We start from the raw sequence: 17,025 nt of genomic DNA on the forward strand, positions 1-17,025 counted from the left end.
ATGGGAGCTTTTGGCTCTAAAACACACATTCAAAATCCTGCTCCTCACATACAAGGTCTTAAATCATCAGGCCCCATCTTATCTTAATGACCTTGTAGTACCATATCACCCTATCAGAGCACTTCGCTCTCGCTCTGCAGGCCTACTTGTTGTTCCTAGAGTATTTAAAAGTAGAATGGGAGGCAGAGCCTTCAGTTTTCAGGCCCCTCTTCTGTGGAACCAGCTTCCAGTTTGGATTCAGGAGACAGACACTATCTCTACTTTTAAGATTAGGCTTCAAACTTTCCTTTTTGCTAAAGCATATAGTTAGGGCTGGACCAGGTGACCCTGAATCCTCCCTTAGTTATGCTGCAATAGACGTAGGCTGCCGGGGATTCCCATGATGCATTGTTTCCTCTTCACTCACCTTCACTCTCATGTCTGTGTTCAGATATGAAATTCATTTTTTGCATTTAGTCATTAGTTGTTTGGAACTTTATAAATAAAACAGAATTTAACTGAAAAAAATTCAAATGTCAGTCGAACATTGTTAGCCAATGAGCACAATTGTTTAGTTTTTGGTGGCCATTGAAAAGAATGCAGGTTTATGTGTTGTATACACAGCTTAAGGTGGACCCAGAGAAGCAGATCCAAGTGGCCTGCTGTGGCACTGCAACAAGCAAAGAAACTAAAGAAAAGAAGTTTCTCCATAGATTTCTATCACGACTGTTTCTTTAAAACTGATGACAGCACAGCTGAAGCAGCTTTTATATATAGTCACGTCATATTCACTGTGTTATTACTTTGCTGCAGTTCCAGTCAGTTAAATGTGTTCTGGTCGTTTGCGCAGCTGCAGGGTGAGACAATCATTCATACATGCAGTGCATATAACACAGACCATTGATATTAAGGTTCTCATATTACACTGATGATTTCAGCCAACTCTAATAAAACGGTCAGTAAGTCAGTGAAATATTGTGTGTCACAGGTTTAAGTGTCCTCCAGCAAACTCCAGATAGTAGGTTGAAGGTCTCTTTATAGTCCTCACCTGCAAAGAGACGTCAACCTTCAAAAATGTCCCACAGCATGTCCTCAGAAACGTCCTAACACGCAGGTTAACCAGGAAGGACGAGCGCTGAAGACAGATACAAACATTTGCTGAGAGGAAATTGTTAAATGGAGCCACCACTGCTCATATTTACTGTTTCTACTGAAAACAGGCGGCCATGCTGCACATAACTCGCTGAGATGCCAAGTGCAGTTCAGCAGTGATGCAATTTCCTGTTGGGCTAGATTAGTACAGATGATTTCATCATCAGCCCACAGTTCTTCTGCCATCCATGCTCCCCTCACACACACACCTCCTCATCATCACTCATTGGCTGCAATTATCCACTTTCTCTGAAAGGAGCTCCGCTGCTTTTCCTCTAATGTGAGAAGACTTAATTGGCCAGAATCAAACGCCACGCAAAGAGGGAAACTGTGTGTTCTCGTCGCACTTTTCTAGCCTGCAAATGCATTTTTGATGTGAAAGCTGGGTTTCGTGTTAGCCGCGCCGGTCTCAGGCTGTAGGTTTAACAGCCCCCCCCCCCCGTGTGAGTGCAGAGTGAGCAGCCACGGTGTGCTTTCCGAGGAAGTGGTCTTTCACCCTGCTGCGACATGCTTCCCTCATGCATCTGCAAAGCTTCCACCACCGGCCGTGTGAATCCACCAAGTGGCACATGCCACACTTGATCTGCTGCAAAGCTGTGGATGTTTGTAATGGCTGCTAATGATCTGTAAGGCCTGCAGACTAATTCTTTAACCACGGAGCTCGTTAAGCAGCCCGATGACATACGGCAGGAGCCGTGTTTGTGTTGGCAAACGGGTGGACATGATAGGCCCCTTAAATCAGAGTCCAAGAACAACATAGGCTTGACTTACATCCTGCCAAGAGTGCAGACAGTATTTAGTTTAAAAAGCTGGACTGGATGAAAGAGCACGGCGAGATCAAAGCCTCATCGGGGGGCTAATATACTCTCTATAGTCAAAATTACAGGATGAAGTCAAACCTGACTCATCACTGCTGCCTTACGTGTACTGTAGCACATCACTAGAAAGGTCAGTCCTGTCTGCTTTGTTTCCACCCAGCGCTCATTAATCTACCTACAAGAGCAGTGAGAGGCAGCGAGGCAGCGGACCCCAGCCAGCGGTAGCCAATGACAGGCTCTGTTTCCTCCCGGCCACCACATCCATCCTGTCAGAGCTCAGTGACTCAGCTTTTCAGAGGCACGGGAGAGTGGGAGGTTTTCTCCTGCGCTTGGCTGCCTACGTGAAACACATCCTCCATCACCAAAAAAGTACAGCAGCCCACTTTCCCTGCAAACTCTGAATGACGGCGTGAAATCAAAAACACTCTGAAGTATGTGGGCGCTATTTATAATGTGCAGGTGTGTACCTGTAAGATGCGCTCAGAAGCATATCAGTCATTTCCTTCTCTGCAGAAACTGCCTTCAGTTAGAGATCAAACTGTTAACCACGTCTCAGGCAGGCTGTCATTCACTTCAAAGTGTCAGTAAGAGTTAAATAAGACGAAGATGAGCCAAACCTGTGATGGGACCACTTATCGGCTGTTGTTAACCTCAGGAATGTTATTATTAAAATCAGCTTAAAATAGGACTTGATTTCATGCCCATGTTTCCCCTGGCAAAGGAAGACGAGAGAGAGACGTCAAGTTCCAACTAAAGAGGAAGAAACGACACTGGGGAGACACAAAAAAGAGAAAACACCAAACAAACTGTAGACTATTCAGTAAAAACTCAAACACCCTGGGATAGATGAGTGCCTGATGGTTTGTGTCCTTCTTGGAAACGCTGCAAGAGGACGCATTAAGTCAGGGGTACACAGAGTGCATCAGTCATGAGTTTCAGCTCCTAAAAGCACTTCTGATGATCGTGTTTGCACATGTGCGCGTCTTCATTAACAGACGAACCTTTATAACCTGTGATGATTAATGAAACAGCAGATTAGCAGATTTCTGGAGAGAATGAGAAATGAGCTTTCCATCATTCGTGACAACATCATCTTTGATGTAAGATTGAGACGTTTCTGTGGACTCGTAAAGTAAAAGCTCGAGTTGTTTAAGGTCAAACACAAACTGTGTTTTAATGTGAAAAGCTTGAAAACAGGAAGCACAGAGTGACTGTTCCTTATACTGTCGGACTAAACTATGATGATGATATGCACATCTGTAAGGTTTTATGAGCTCAGTGATCCTCCTCTGAGAGCAGATTAGAATAAATATAATTCCATCTCTAAAAAGACTTTTTCAGATGCTACAAATCTAAATCCAGTTAAATTCTTTGATTTAACTGTGCTGGTTAATTTTGCACATTTTAATGAACTAATTCCAAAGCGAACTGTAAAATAAATGAAACCAAAATGAGTGAAACTGTTAATTATGGAGGCTTTCTGAAAGCGAGGGAGTAATGTGTGTAACAGATGGGAAGCAGCAGCAAAGAGACGGGGTAGCTGTACCTCCCATGCTCCATTGATCTAAGTGTGCAGCACAAAAACAGAATATTTTTAATCACAATTAGCAGAGTTAACTAAGGAAATGGGTTCAAATAACTGAGCTAAACCCTGCATGGTGTCAACTGGCCTGATTTTCAGTGCAGCAACTGCTCGATAGATCTGTTTGGGCTATAACACCTTCATCCAGGACCTCAGTTGTGCTAAACAACAACGTGACAGCACATAATGCCAGGACAAATATGAGAACTTAGCATTGTGTGTGTAGTGGAAAAAAACAAACCACAATAAAGAACAAAGACAAACAGCTGTCTTTTCTCCACGGCTATGAGGAAACGTCCAGACGGAGTAATACAACTGTTCTAATGGCACGCAGTAGTGCACTTTCTACTTGATATAAATACTTGTATGTTTGCCGGATTGAGGCTGTGAGGTGACGTCTCTGGAGGACATTGGTTTGGCTTTAAAGCGCCGGCTTTGAGTCCAGTGAATCTGAGAGCTGGTGCTTCTGCAGCGCCTGAAGAGTGAGACGATCCATGACACAATAAAATCTGACTCTATCTGAAGGGCGGGACTGATGCCAAGACCTGCGTCAGACACACGGCCTGAGAGCTGCTGATGTACAGTTTGTAACGTGGTCCAAGGAACATCAGCTTTCAGGAGAATCATCACATTCTGCTGTTTATTATCTTATCACCGTGCTCACTTATACACTTTATGAGGGAAACCATTGGATATTTTTGCATTAACACAAATATGTAATCAGCCAATCATATGGCTGCACCTCATAGAGGTGGTGAAGATGAGCTGCTGAGGCGTTCTGAATGTGGTGAGGTTGTTGGAGCCAGGCGGGCTGATCTGCTGGACTTTCCCAAACAACTATGGTTCACATAAAAACCCAGTGAGCAGCGGCTCTCCAGGAGAAAATCCTTGTTGATGTCAGAGGAGAACTGGAGCTACAATTCACACAGGCTCGCCAAAACCGGACGACAGACGATGGAACGACGTTTCAGGATCCGATGAGTCTTTCTCTGCTGCAACATTCGGATTAGAGTCAGAGTTTGGTGTAAACAAGCAGAAGCATGGATCCATCCTGCCTCCTACCAACAGCTGATCATTACAAGGACAGGATGGTGGGGGTGTGACGATGTGGGGATATTTTTGAGCACCAGCTGAGCATCGTTAAAGCTCCACAGCCTCCCCGAGCAACGCCCGTCCCTTTAGACCAGTCTACCATCTTCTACACACCATGAAGCTCAAATCCTCTCAAACTGGTTTGTTGAGGTCACTGCACTCAAACGGCCTCCACAGTATCCAGATGTCAATCCTACAGAATCAACGGGGGATTCTCGCTACGGATGCAAATCTGCAGGAACTGTGAGACGCTATCATCTCAGCTTGGACCAAACTCTCAGATGTTTCCAGCACCTTTTTGAACCTGTGCCACGAAGAATCTGGACGCAGCCAATAAAAGACAGCCCACGTAAGCAGTTGATGTTTGTTTTATTGGCCTAAGATTGTCTGGACATAATGCAACGTCTCCAGTGCTTAACGATGTTCATCGTACATTTATTTGTGACATGTGCAGCACAGAGTATAAATGTGTATACTGAATAAAAGACAGGAGTCATATGAAAAAAGGCATTTTTTACAATGAGCTTTCAGAATGTTTTGATCTTTTCACGTGTTTTGTTTTCGAGCATCGTGTAGATTCAAAAATATGCCCACTGACATGAACGCAGGACATGAACAAACAGAAACATGTTCGGTTCCCTCGCATGGCGTCTCCACAGTCACCCCCTCACCCCGGCACTTCCACGTTTCATTACCAAAGCGATTGTTTTCTCAGCTATAATACAACGCGTACAGGATTTTTTTCTTCTTTTTTTGTTGTTTTTGTGTGTTTTTTTTTGAACGGTGAAACATCAGATACATCTGCCATGTTCAAATATTTGACCCCATTAACAAAATATGTATAATAACAATACCAAATTTACCAACAATAAAAGCATTTGTTATAATAGTCAGAAAGTCCCGTCTCCTGCTATGCTAGATAAAGACCGAAAGAATCGTGTGTACAACGGTTTATATACACAGTGATGAAAAAATACAGACATAACACAAGTGATCAGGAAACACAAAGTTCATCTGTGAAAGTCATTGAGGCTATGATTGATAAATTAGACGCTTCTCTGATGTCGATTGGCTGGTGCAATGCTGCCTCCTTGTGGCCGTGAGCGCACACTGCAGGCGTCAGAAGCTTTTACATCCTCTGGTTTTCAAAGGGACAACTTGCTCCAAGTCCTATTGCACAACGTATGTTCCAGCGATGGAGACGTTTCCGTTTAAAAACTCAGTGTTTTCTTTGTGTTTTTTTTCCTCCACCGCTGTTGGCAAAAAGTTCAAACTTCTGTACAGTGTCACATTTTAAATAAATACTCTCCATTAACAAAAAGTTGATGAGCATATCGGCGTTTATAAAACTGAAAAACATCTCATCGACTCGAAAGGAACCACAGAATTGAGCACCAAGATCTGGTGGCAGCTTTGGCTGAAAACGTAAACGAAGGAAGAAAAGAAGAGAATGCCAAACCAAACGCAGCAATCCGACACCAGCAGGTATTAAATATTTGTATTAAAACGAGCTTTCAAATCCCGACATCGCCCAGAAGCTATACATATATATATATATGTATATAGATAGAGACATTTTGTTTATGTGGATACTTCTTTTAAAAAAACACAAACATTTTCTGTCATTTTAATAAATAAAAATAGAAAAACCACAGAAATAGCCTCAGCGTGTGCCGCGCCAGTCCCGCCTCTCCTCATGTCATAACTTCCCCAAGTGAAACAGGACTTGGCAAATAATGGCAACCACTCCCACATTGAGCACCGAGGAGATGGAGATGTCTAATAATCTGCTTTCATACAGTACGAACTCTTTCTTGTTCTCGTGCACTTTGGCCATAGCCAGCAGGCCTTTAGCTGCTCTGCACATCATGTTTATACTGGGCGGGTCCATGGGAGGGTGGCCCATGTGCAGCAGGCTGTGAGGGTTCTGCTGATACTGCGCCATGCTAACGCCGTCCTCCAAGAAAACTACCAGGTTACCCACGCTGCCCTTCTGCATGGCTATGGCTCGCGCCGCTGTGGGGTCTCCCTGTGCCAGGTGGGAGAGCACAGCCACCGCCATCTCCCTGTACACCTGGGCCTTCCTCTGACCCACGTAGCGCACCAGGACCGTGAACAGTTTCTCCTGTCGGCTGAACGGCGGCGTCGCCAGCAGCAGGTCCACGTTGCCCTCCTGGATGCTCAGCTTGCAGAGGCATTCCAGCACCAGCCTCTGGGGGGTGAGCTGGGAATGCGGGCCTGCCGACGGAAAGGGGTCCTGGGTTTCGGTCGAGGGGCAAACCATCCAGTGGAGGAGGCCGTCCAGGATGGGAAGGCAGATGGTATCCGGGTAAGTGGAGAGATCCAACTGGCCGGCGATGTTGGCCAGAGTGACCATGGCGTTCTCCCTGAGCAGACTCAGACACTCCCACCACCACTCGTCCTTACTGCTCGACAGCCCCCGCTCCTGCTGCTCGTCTCTTTGGAAGCTGGGAGGTAACCTGTTCCTCTCGGGGTGCACGTGGTGCAGCAGGAGCAGCCTGCCCAGCAGGAGAACCAGAGCAGGGTGGCGGGACATGTCCAAGTCATTCCCCGGGATAAAGGACAGACTCCGGACGACGTTGGAGACGCAGGTGCACCGCTTGGACAACGAGTCCTGCCAGGCAGACGTGGTGGTGAGCGGAGCCTCGTCCAGGCAGCGTGGCTCATCCTCCAGCAAGGTGATGTGGTCCTCCTCCCCATCGGGGTGCACCCTGAAGGGGTAAGAGGGCAAAGAGCGCGCGGGGTGGCCGTAAGCGAGGGCGTCGACGCGGGCGCACAGAACGTCGTCGATAGTCGCGGTGATGTGTTTCGGGGGTTGCTTCTTTTCGTGGTCCGTCTGTTTGCTCTCGTTTCTCCCGCCTTCGTCGTCGGGCGCTTCGCTCCGGGGTTCGAAGTGTGTCTGAATGTGCGCCGTGGAGTCGCCTCCACCCGCCTGCCAGTGCAGCAGCCCGCTGGTAAACTCTGTGAGGTAACCGGACATGTCGTCGCTCAGGTCCTCTTTGTGAACAATCTTGATGGGGAACTTGTCGTATTTGCTGGCTTGTTTGGGTTTATGCTCCGCCTCTGCTACGGGCCGATCCACGGGCTCTGCTTCACACTCTGCTGCCTCCTCTTCTTCTTCTCTTCCCTCCTTCTCACCATCTCCTCCACTCTTGTCCTCCCTGCTAACGCTCATGTTAGACTCCTCTGTTTCGCCGTTCACCTTGGCCGGCTCTGCAGCAACAGGCGTCACTTCCTCTGCGACGTCCTCGGCACGCTCCACCTGGGTCTCCTCGGCTTTGGAGAGCTCAGGCTGGACAGGAGAGCCGGAATCCCGCTCAGGTCTTTCTTTCTGTGCAGACGCTGGACTTGAGGAGCGTTTCTTAGTCCCCACCTCAAACTCTTCCAGGATGCCAAAGATCTCAATCAAGCAACGGCGGAAGTACTCGACGATGAGCTCGAGGAATCCAGGCAACTGGACAGAGAAAAATAAAATCAATGCTGAGCAGAAAGAAGTCAGACGAGCTATCAAGCAGATATAATACTGCAAAACCTCAGAGGTGCATAACTAACTTGACTCTCGTGGAGTTTTATTGCAAAAGAAAAACAGGATCTAGAAGATGAGGATAAAGACGGGCTCTGTTCTTGGGTCGGTTTTACCTGGGAGAGGTTAAAGGAGGCCACCGTGCTGTCATCGTACAGCAGGATATTGATGGTATCCAGCGCCCACGTGCTCTCTGCCAGCAGGCCAGACTTCAGAGACATCATCACGCGCCAGGCCTCAGGCGTTCCTGGGATTAAAACAGTGGGATTTTTGGAACCGGGAAGAAAAAAACTGGCAATCAAACGTCCTGAAGATAAGAGGGACGCTAACCAAAGTAGATGGTTTAATTTCTTTGATAAAATTTGCCTCATGTTGTGCTACTGTTAGCTGACGATGAGCCGGTGCAGCGATGGGGAGCTAAAACATCGTTATTTTACAGCTGGAAAACATGGAAAACTACAACTTTCCACCGGAGAAGAACCAGGATTAAACAAGCTGCAAACATGTTGTTGCTGAGAACCTAAAAAACGATCTTACCGCTGTCCTTGGATGTTAGCTTGCGTCGAGGCTTGAGAAGCGGCAGGGTGCCCTCCACTGAGCCCGGTGGGTAGTTGAGGTCCCTCCTCAGATTAGGAGGAAACTGCCCGATGGGTCCGCCGCCCTGCGATCCCATCATGGCCAGGCCGGGTTTAGGCATCTTCATGGGGGACATGAACGGCGCTTTGCTGGGCGACATTCGAGAGTCCATGGAGCGCTGGAAGGCCCCTGGGCTCGGCGCTCTGGGCAGGTGGTTGGCCATGGACGGGGAGTTGGAATAAGACGACGGCTGGCGCGAGGACAGGGGGGGCATGCCGCCTGATGATGACATGTACGGAGACTGGCGGTGCCACTGCTCCGGCCCGGGCCGCCCGTCCATGTCGTCTCTGCCTATCGAGCCGTACGGGGGCATCTGTGATCCCGGCCTGCTGGGGTAGGGGTAGCCGAGGTCTGTCCTCGAAGGCCACATGTTGGGCCCGTCGGCGGCGTGATTAGGAGGGGGGCCCCCACCCAGCATACTGTGCTGGCTCTGGCCCGAGGGCGCCATGCGGTCGCGGGGGTACGGGTAGGGGAACTGTCCCTGGAGCGGTCTGTGTTCGGAGTAACCGCTGCCGTAGTGGTTGTACATGTCCGGCTGCTGGTTGGTGTACTGCATGGCGTACATGTCGCCCTCGTGTCTCTTGGGCGGGGGGCCGTACATCCCATCCAGCGGACGCTTGTAGCCCTGCTGGAGCAACGGGGGAGATCGTTAGCGACGACGCTTAACAAAAAGCAATCACACGATGAAAGCGTGAGACGTGCACGCGAAGCTCACGAGAGCATTTTTCTTCACATCCACCTGTCAGTGGGCGAGAGGTGTGGCGCGGCTCGTACTCCCATTACCATAATTATTTTACTGCGAGGCTCCATTACGTCTGCAGCCGGGAGCTCCGCCGGTCTATCAAAGACTCTGAAATAGTTGTGAACTAAATCTGAAACCACGCTCGTGTGGCACAAACGCAGCAGGACGCCGCAAAAACACGCGATGGCTTCTGCTCAGAGCGGTCACCTAATGGCCAATTACCTCACACTACTTTCCTCCGAGACACAAAGAAACAGTTCTACTCGATACCATAATTACGTCGCTAATAATCTTCAGTTTGACAAACGACGTGCGAGAGAGGACCATTGATTGGGCGCATTCACGAGGGTCATTATCAGGAACGACTCAAAACAAGCAATCATCGCTCTGCTTTACTTCATCTGAAGGTTCAGAAAAGCAGAAATTGATCGTGATCATCATGACAACAAGAAACAACCACAGTCACAAACACATCCCACCCACTGAGCTGTTATCTTATTAATTTATTATCTCTGGGCTGAGATTTGACACTCTAATCAAATGTCTTGTTTGCAGCAGGTTTGACTGAGAGCGCCGTGATGAGCTGTCTCACCTGCTGCTGCGGGTACATCCCAGATGGATGCATCCCGTACGGCATGCTGGAATACTGCTGACCGTAGCCGTCGTGTCTGAAGCAGAGGACAGAGGGGAAAGAGAGGATCACTCACTGATGGTTACAGGCCTCCAGAGAGGCTGGAGACACGTAGGAGAGCGCTGACCTGTGCTGTGACGAGTATCTGCTGGGCGAGTACATGCTGCCCTCACTGTTGGAAGGTCCCATGTTGTTCTGACTCCCAGGGGGGCCCATGGTCCCCTCCATCCCCATCATATGGTCCGGCCTAAAGACAGCAGGACACGCTTTACCGATGCTGTGCAGCACACCACGGCTCGACGTTCAGGACAGAATAAATAAGAGCAAACTGATTCCCCCACTTTGTGTTTTTTACCTCCTGTCGTAGCCCGGCCCGTACGGGTACTGCGACCTTTGGCTCATGCTCAGGGCTGATGGGGGTCGACCGTACATGTCCTGCATGCCGCTTCCGGGCATCTGGGCTGGAATATAAGGATCGGCTCCTGCCACTGTGGAGGAAGCAAAGACCTTAGACTGGACCTGATAATCTAAATTGTTATAATATAACAGTTAAAGAACGAGGAGGGGAAATGGTTTCATTTCCCTGGAAATATCCAACAGCAGCTAAATGTGCATTTCTGAACGCATGAACCATGTTTGTGCTGACCAGCAGGTGGCAGCGTGCCTCCATGAAGATTCTGCACTTTGCATGATTAAACCTATTGTTCTGAGTTGTTATGCAGCTATCATCCACCATATTATTCATTCAGACTCCATTCTCGCCAGCCTTCAGAGGAGCCGCCATTCTTTCTAAAAATCCTGTTTGTTCTGAAAACCAAACCACACGAGCTGGTCGAAGCAGGTGCTTCACAGCGGGGGGAAGGATGAAAGGTTGGAAACAAGAGGATGAAAAGGAGGAACAAAGTTAGGATGAGACGCAGAGTAAGCTACAAGAACTTAAAACGAGCTGGTGTGTTTTGGATAAAGCGACAAACAGTTCTCATCTCGTTTCATACTTCTAGTAGGAAAACACACACACACACACACACACACACACACACACTCACATCTGTCCTGATGTGAGATGACACAGTGACAAGATAATGAATTGGACCACTGAATCAGATGAAAGCCCACCGTCTTTGGGATACACGATTCTCTTTGACAAAGTGAAATGAAAGCTTTTGCACAGTTTAAGGATGAAGTTGAGAACGACCCCCCTAATTTGTCGTACCAGTGGATTAAATGAATCTCAGAACAACGCTGTTCCCTCAAAGTTCAATTAAGGAAAATAAAAATGGAGAATCGGGTTTGGGTGAAGGTTTATTACTGCATGTGTCTCACTCACTCTTCCTCATCCCGGCGAAGGGGTCCTTGGCGTCGTACTGCATCCTCATCATCATGTCAGGCATGCTGAGGCCCTGCTGGTACGTAGCCGAGGGGGGCAAGGCGGGAGGGGCGGGAGTCCGCTTCTGGAAGGCCGGGTCGCTCACCTCTGAGAAGGGGTCCTGCACGCTCACACTGCTCCTGGAAGTGAGGGGGGGGGGGGTGAGAGGCACCGACACTGAACGTTTGGATACAAAAAAGTTTCATTTTTTAACCCTTTAAAGCCGGTCAGAGCAGCACGCTCCGTTTTGTGTAACTATTTTTAAATCCCGGTAGCTCTGCAACCACGTGAGCTAGCGCAATAATTGTTTTTGCATATGAAACCGGAGGAGTTGTACTTACATCTTATGCCATCAGCTTGTCCTCGGTCACAGTTTCCTTCCACATATAACTTTGCAAAAACTGCATAAAAAGCACTTGCAGCAACAAAAACATAATATTCCAGAAACACGCTTTGCCGATCCAATCAGCTGTTTGTAACACTTCCTACGTCCATCAGCGCGAACTATCGCATGTCCACCATGACCTGCCCGAAACCGGAAGTGACGTCATTTTTGCGGAAATGTAGTTTTTTACCATCAAGGCCTCATGAGCCTATACTGGTGTTTGTAAAAGTTATGTTTGACTTTATGACTTTCTGTGTGGTTTCTGGGATGCTTAGGACTCATATTGCACTGCTGGAAATAGTTTATTTTGATGCATATGCTGCTTTTTTGCAAACTTGCATTATAATATTTATTTTCGTTTTTCCTGCAGTGTATAAAAATTGGTGTATTTCAAAAATAAAACTATGAAGACACTCAAAATAAATTTCCTGTGGTGGGAAACTATTTTGTGCAACTTTTTTGTGTTTACAGTTTTGAGGGATAAGCCTCTTAAATTTCTCTAACTAGAAATATATGTTAAAAAAACAAAAACGATTTTCAATTTTTTTGTAGTTTATTGCACTTTTTTGCAATGTATGTAATTACTATGCACTTAATGCAGACATATTATTAAAATCTAGGCTGTAATGGTTGTATTGATGTATATCAACTTGAAATGCTCCCAAAAATGGCTCCACAGCATGTAAACATATAATATAAGCTCTGGCGGACTTGGTTCTATGGTAGGTCTTAAAGGGTTAATAGCAGAGTTAATCGTGACATATACTATTTGGTCATTTTATTATTTGAGCCGCTCCTCGTGTATTTTTTAATTTTCCTTTGAAAATAGGAAAAAGGTGCAGAGATGTACCGAAACGTGCAGACATACACAGAAATGCAGAATATGAAAGAGTTTGGACATTTCTAACGGTCATCATTAGCTGTGAGCGCCTTTATCCTTCAGCACAGACTCAACTCTCTCTCAGGTTCTCCAGGATGTTCTAAGCTCTTCTTTGGATGTTTCTGCCTTTTGTTCTCTATCAGGATGATCCCACACTGTAATGCTGAGGTCTGGGGACACTGATGGTGCCTCGCTGCCATGCTCTCCACATGTTGCTCCACGGTGGATCAAAATCTGATGGTACTGCATTCATGATCCCAGCACCAGTGGCTGAAAAGCAGCTCAACCCCCCAGCCTGCTTCACAGATGCTTCACTGTTGGACCTCCCCCTGACCTCCTCGTACATACTGACCATGATTTGAAACAAACCTTTTCAAATTTATATGTGATTTAATACTCAGTCGTGGCTTCTTGACAGCCGTCCTTCAACTGAGATAATTTCTGCTGAAGCTTCAGTGAACAGCAGATGGATCAGCTGAGGGTCCAAATACATCAGATCCTGAATCAGGTCTTTACTTTTTTCCTGATTCTTGTTCAGCTTCCTCAAATCTTTTAAGGACAGAATGCACACCACATGAGATAAGCCAGCTCCTCAGCTCACAGCTATTGAGCTATTTCGTTGGTACAAAAATACTATTTCATGTCAAAGTGTTATCTTGGGTACTTTTCACAGATTCAAGTGAGGACAGTAAAGAAATGAGACCAAATCTAAAATAGTCTCTTTGCTAAGTTGTCTGTTATGTGTAGAGACAACACAGTTTCATCTGCAAGGAGCTTTTTATGCATGAATGACTCAGAGGTCAGAGTTATGCAGCTGAACTAACAAAAGCTTTAAAAACAGACAGGTACGAGGCTTACGAGGATTGAAGACGAGTGAAAAAGCCGCCAATGTCAAAAAAAGAAAAACAATCTGAAAAACCTTCAGAGAACTCAGGACCACGTTAAAAATGACGAGAAAGTCTGCTCCATGGAAACGACACAGAAAGAAATAATGGGCGGCTCAGGACACAGAACGGCACAAAATCAAAGTTTAATTTTAAAAAACCTTTTTTAGGTTTTTAATGTGGAAACAAGGACAGGTAGGTCGCACGCAGCCATCGATGTGTCACATTCAGGACTGTGAAGCAGGAACTCGGAGATTCAACAACAAAACTGTTTTATTTTGTGTGAATAAATCGAGTCGATTACTTTTGTTGGCTTTTGTTGACTTGACTGGAGGCCTGTGAGGAGGCTGTGGGGGACATGCTTTGTATATTAGATTAAAACACATTAATTAACTGTCCAGCGTGTCCCAGTGTGGCCCTGAAGGAAACGGAGTTTGACAGCCCCGCTGCGACGCGTACGAGAAAACCTTAAATTTAAATGTGACAAGAGGCCGTCAGTCAACTGTGTGCAAAATAAAACCTTTGATCTAAAATAGGAAGCATAATAATGACATGCAGGTAAAGAGCTCAACACACACTCTCCCATCAGCGATTAAACAGCGCTTCTCTCAGGCTCAGCAAACGTGATTGTTGTTTCTAATTAAAAGCAGCAGAGATGAAGGCGTGCGACTCGAATCGTCACACAAAGAGCAGAAAGAACCAAATCACACATCCTGGTCTCACCTAAACATAGCAGCACACCGAGAGCATCCCCTTTTATTTCAAGCTCGCTCCACTACGCTGTTGTTTAATTTTAGAGACAATGTTCACACTTTTGGATACCACACATCAACAAACAGACTGTGCTGACACACAAACGATATCACACAAACTTATTTAGAGAGAATGAGTCAGCAGCACGTCAGTAAATGCAGCACCAGGAGCGTCATGCATGCGTCTGTGTGTACCTGTTGGGGGGCAGTGGTGTGACCTGTCCCAGGGGGGTGGTGGCAGGTGTGGGGGGCTTCAGGTCCCCCGCTGCCTCTGCTGTCGAGCTGCTGCCAGAGGACTGAGGTGTCTGTGGGCCTTGGAGGGAGCCGCCTGAATGAGCTGAGAGACACAAGCAGGAGTATTAGTTCTGTATCATAAGAACACATGGACACTGTTGGTCTTCAGATACGATCTGAAGCTTCAGTTCGAGCTGGTTTTACTGCAGCGATGCCCTACACGAGACGGGAGCCTACAGGAGGCGAGCGGAGGATGAGGAGGCAGGAGGAAGAGGGAAGGATGCCTCCACTCACAGACCTGCTCTTAATGTTTATTTATTTATTTATTTTTAGAAAGAGGGGCAATACATATTAATGAACATTTTAACAAATGTAAATATGCCAGATTATAGCCTTTTTTCCATCTGCAGACCCTCGGCAGGTTGGTGTTAAACACAAGTTAGTAAAAACATACAGAGACACTATTTACAGGTCATGTGACAAGGACAACACATGACAAAAACAGTGATCACATTATACCAGAACAAACAATGACAAGGAGAGTGGACACAGAGGACAATATAGATAACAATAACAGAAACACATCAATTATATTGCACAAACCCCAGTATTGCACAGGCCCTGACCGTCGTGATATTGCGTTCACCCACCCAAACAGTTGTTTGACCTTTTTGTAATACACTAACTTTTTCCCGTCCAATATAAAGCATGATTATTAAACATGATTACATGTTTGTGTGTCCCTCAGCCGCCCTTTTAAGTGACTCTTAAAGATGGGTAGACTTGTACTTTCCCTCACTGACAGTGGAAGACTGTTCCAGAAGTTCACTCCCTGATATGACAGAGCATCTGTGAAAAGGTGGTCCGCCTGAATGCCAGTTCACAATCACCTCTAACAGTGGCTCGAGTCAGTCGAGACCCGGCAACACTGCTAGACTTTTGTTTAATAAAATCACTCATTGGTGGAGGCGCCAGACCATGTATAACTTTGTATATTAGACAGGCAGATTTAAATCATTTGAAATTAGTAAAATTTAAAAACTTGTGATAGCTGATGTGTGAGCCGTCTGAAGATTTTTGTTTTTGTGTGCCATCGACTTCAAGTGGTGAGCTAAGCTCGAGGCCACAGATGTGTCAGATGTAAAATTAAACAGCTAATGTGATGGACATGACATGTTCAAGCTAACGCTTCAGAAAGCTTGAGGTTTCACACAGAAACTCTGGGGTTTAGAGCGGGTTAGTGCGAACTTTTCTTATGACACCTAAACTCCTGATGATGAGGAAATTAGAAGAAATTTGAACCCCCAGCCCGATAAAAGCAACGGATCCAAATTCCCAGGAGCATTTTAACAGAAGACGTGGACCGATCCAGTGAAATCATGACAAAGACGGAGACAGAGAGAATATGAAAGCGTCCTAATGAGCATTTAGTGTAAGAAGCCTATCTCTTGAATATCCTGAGTGGCCTTTCCCTGCACCGCACGTTTCCATAGAAAGACTTAAGCTTTAAAAATTCATGCTAATTCTGAATTATTCAATGATACCCTCTGCCTCTACATCACAGGAGACGGAGAGAAGGAGCGCGAGACAGGGAGAGATGGTTATCCCATGATTATGAGCAGGAGGTAGGAGAGGGGGCAACGAGGGGTCAGCGAGCATTAGGGATTCTTCACTTCCTGGGATATCCCGGCGTCAAACGGAAAGGACGCGTGGGGAAGTGCAAACAATTGCGGGGTCAGTCGGGGTTAAGAGGTTTACCATTCTAAGAGTGGCGGCGGTGGGGGTGGTGGCGGTATGAGGATGGAGGACAGCGTGAACTTAAGTGCCCTCTGCTCGTCTTTTAGAGCGAGACGTAAGGGGGGAAAAGTGTGTGTGGCTGTTTGATGTGTGCGCACACAAAAGCGTGTGTGTCAGCGGGTGACATAATCCAGAGGGGTGGCAGCGGTTAAGGGGGAGGGTGGGGGTGGGGTGGAGAAGGGGGAAAAAAAGTCAGTCAGCTGAGCTGTTTTGTGAATGAAAGGTGACGGCGAGGTCGGGTTTGTTTACGTTCTACATTCCAGCCCTCATTAATCACTCCCCACACCCCACCGCCACTCACCCCCACCCGCCCTGCTGGACACGCTCCCTCAGTGACATCACTGGGCTGTCAGTCTATATATAGGCTGGCAGGGAGTCAGTGGGGCAGTTCAAAGCGCACAGATCGCATTAACACCGAGCAACACGAAGGACAAAAACGGGAGGTTTTCCTGCCGTGTGCACGCGCGATACGGACTTCTTTTCATAACACAATTTTCCCTTTTTATGTGCAAGTGCAGTAATTAAAAAGTCTTTTTGCAAATTTATAAATA

The 17,025-nt window shown here is 46.8% G+C and overlaps 1 protein-coding gene across 9 annotated transcripts in view; it reads right to left on the minus strand.

Moving 5' to 3' along the window:
• Positions 1-4,973: 4,973 nt before the first annotated feature.
• Positions 4,974-17,025, minus strand: part of LOC146495656 (AT-rich interactive domain-containing protein 1B-like) — a 199,391-nt gene continuing 187,339 nt past the window's right edge. For 6 of the 9 annotated variants that reach the window (XM_085143727.1, XM_085143720.1, XM_085143722.1 and 3 more), the window contains 8 exons: positions 14,639-14,780; positions 11,504-11,682; positions 10,532-10,664; positions 10,304-10,423; positions 10,138-10,213; positions 8,705-9,431; positions 8,284-8,414; positions 4,974-8,098 (listed from right to left, as the gene is read on the minus strand). In XM_085143727.1, coding sequence (XP_084999853.1) covers positions 6,323-8,098; positions 8,284-8,414; positions 8,705-9,431; positions 10,138-10,213; positions 10,304-10,423; positions 10,532-10,664; positions 11,504-11,682; positions 14,639-14,780 — 3,284 coding nt within the window. In that variant the 3' untranslated portion in view covers positions 4,974-6,322. The remainder of the gene's footprint in view (positions 8,099-8,283; positions 8,415-8,704; positions 9,432-10,137; positions 10,214-10,303; positions 10,424-10,531; positions 10,665-11,503; positions 11,683-14,638; positions 14,781-17,025) is intronic. The other 3 variants (XM_085143719.1, XM_085143725.1, XM_085143724.1) reach the window with 1 other exon arrangement.

Source organism: Neolamprologus multifasciatus, chromosome 19, assembly GCF_963576455.1.
Source record: "Neolamprologus multifasciatus chromosome 19, fNeoMul1.2, whole genome shotgun sequence".
Classification (NCBI taxonomy): Eukaryota; Metazoa; Chordata; class Actinopteri; order Cichliformes; family Cichlidae; genus Neolamprologus; species Neolamprologus multifasciatus.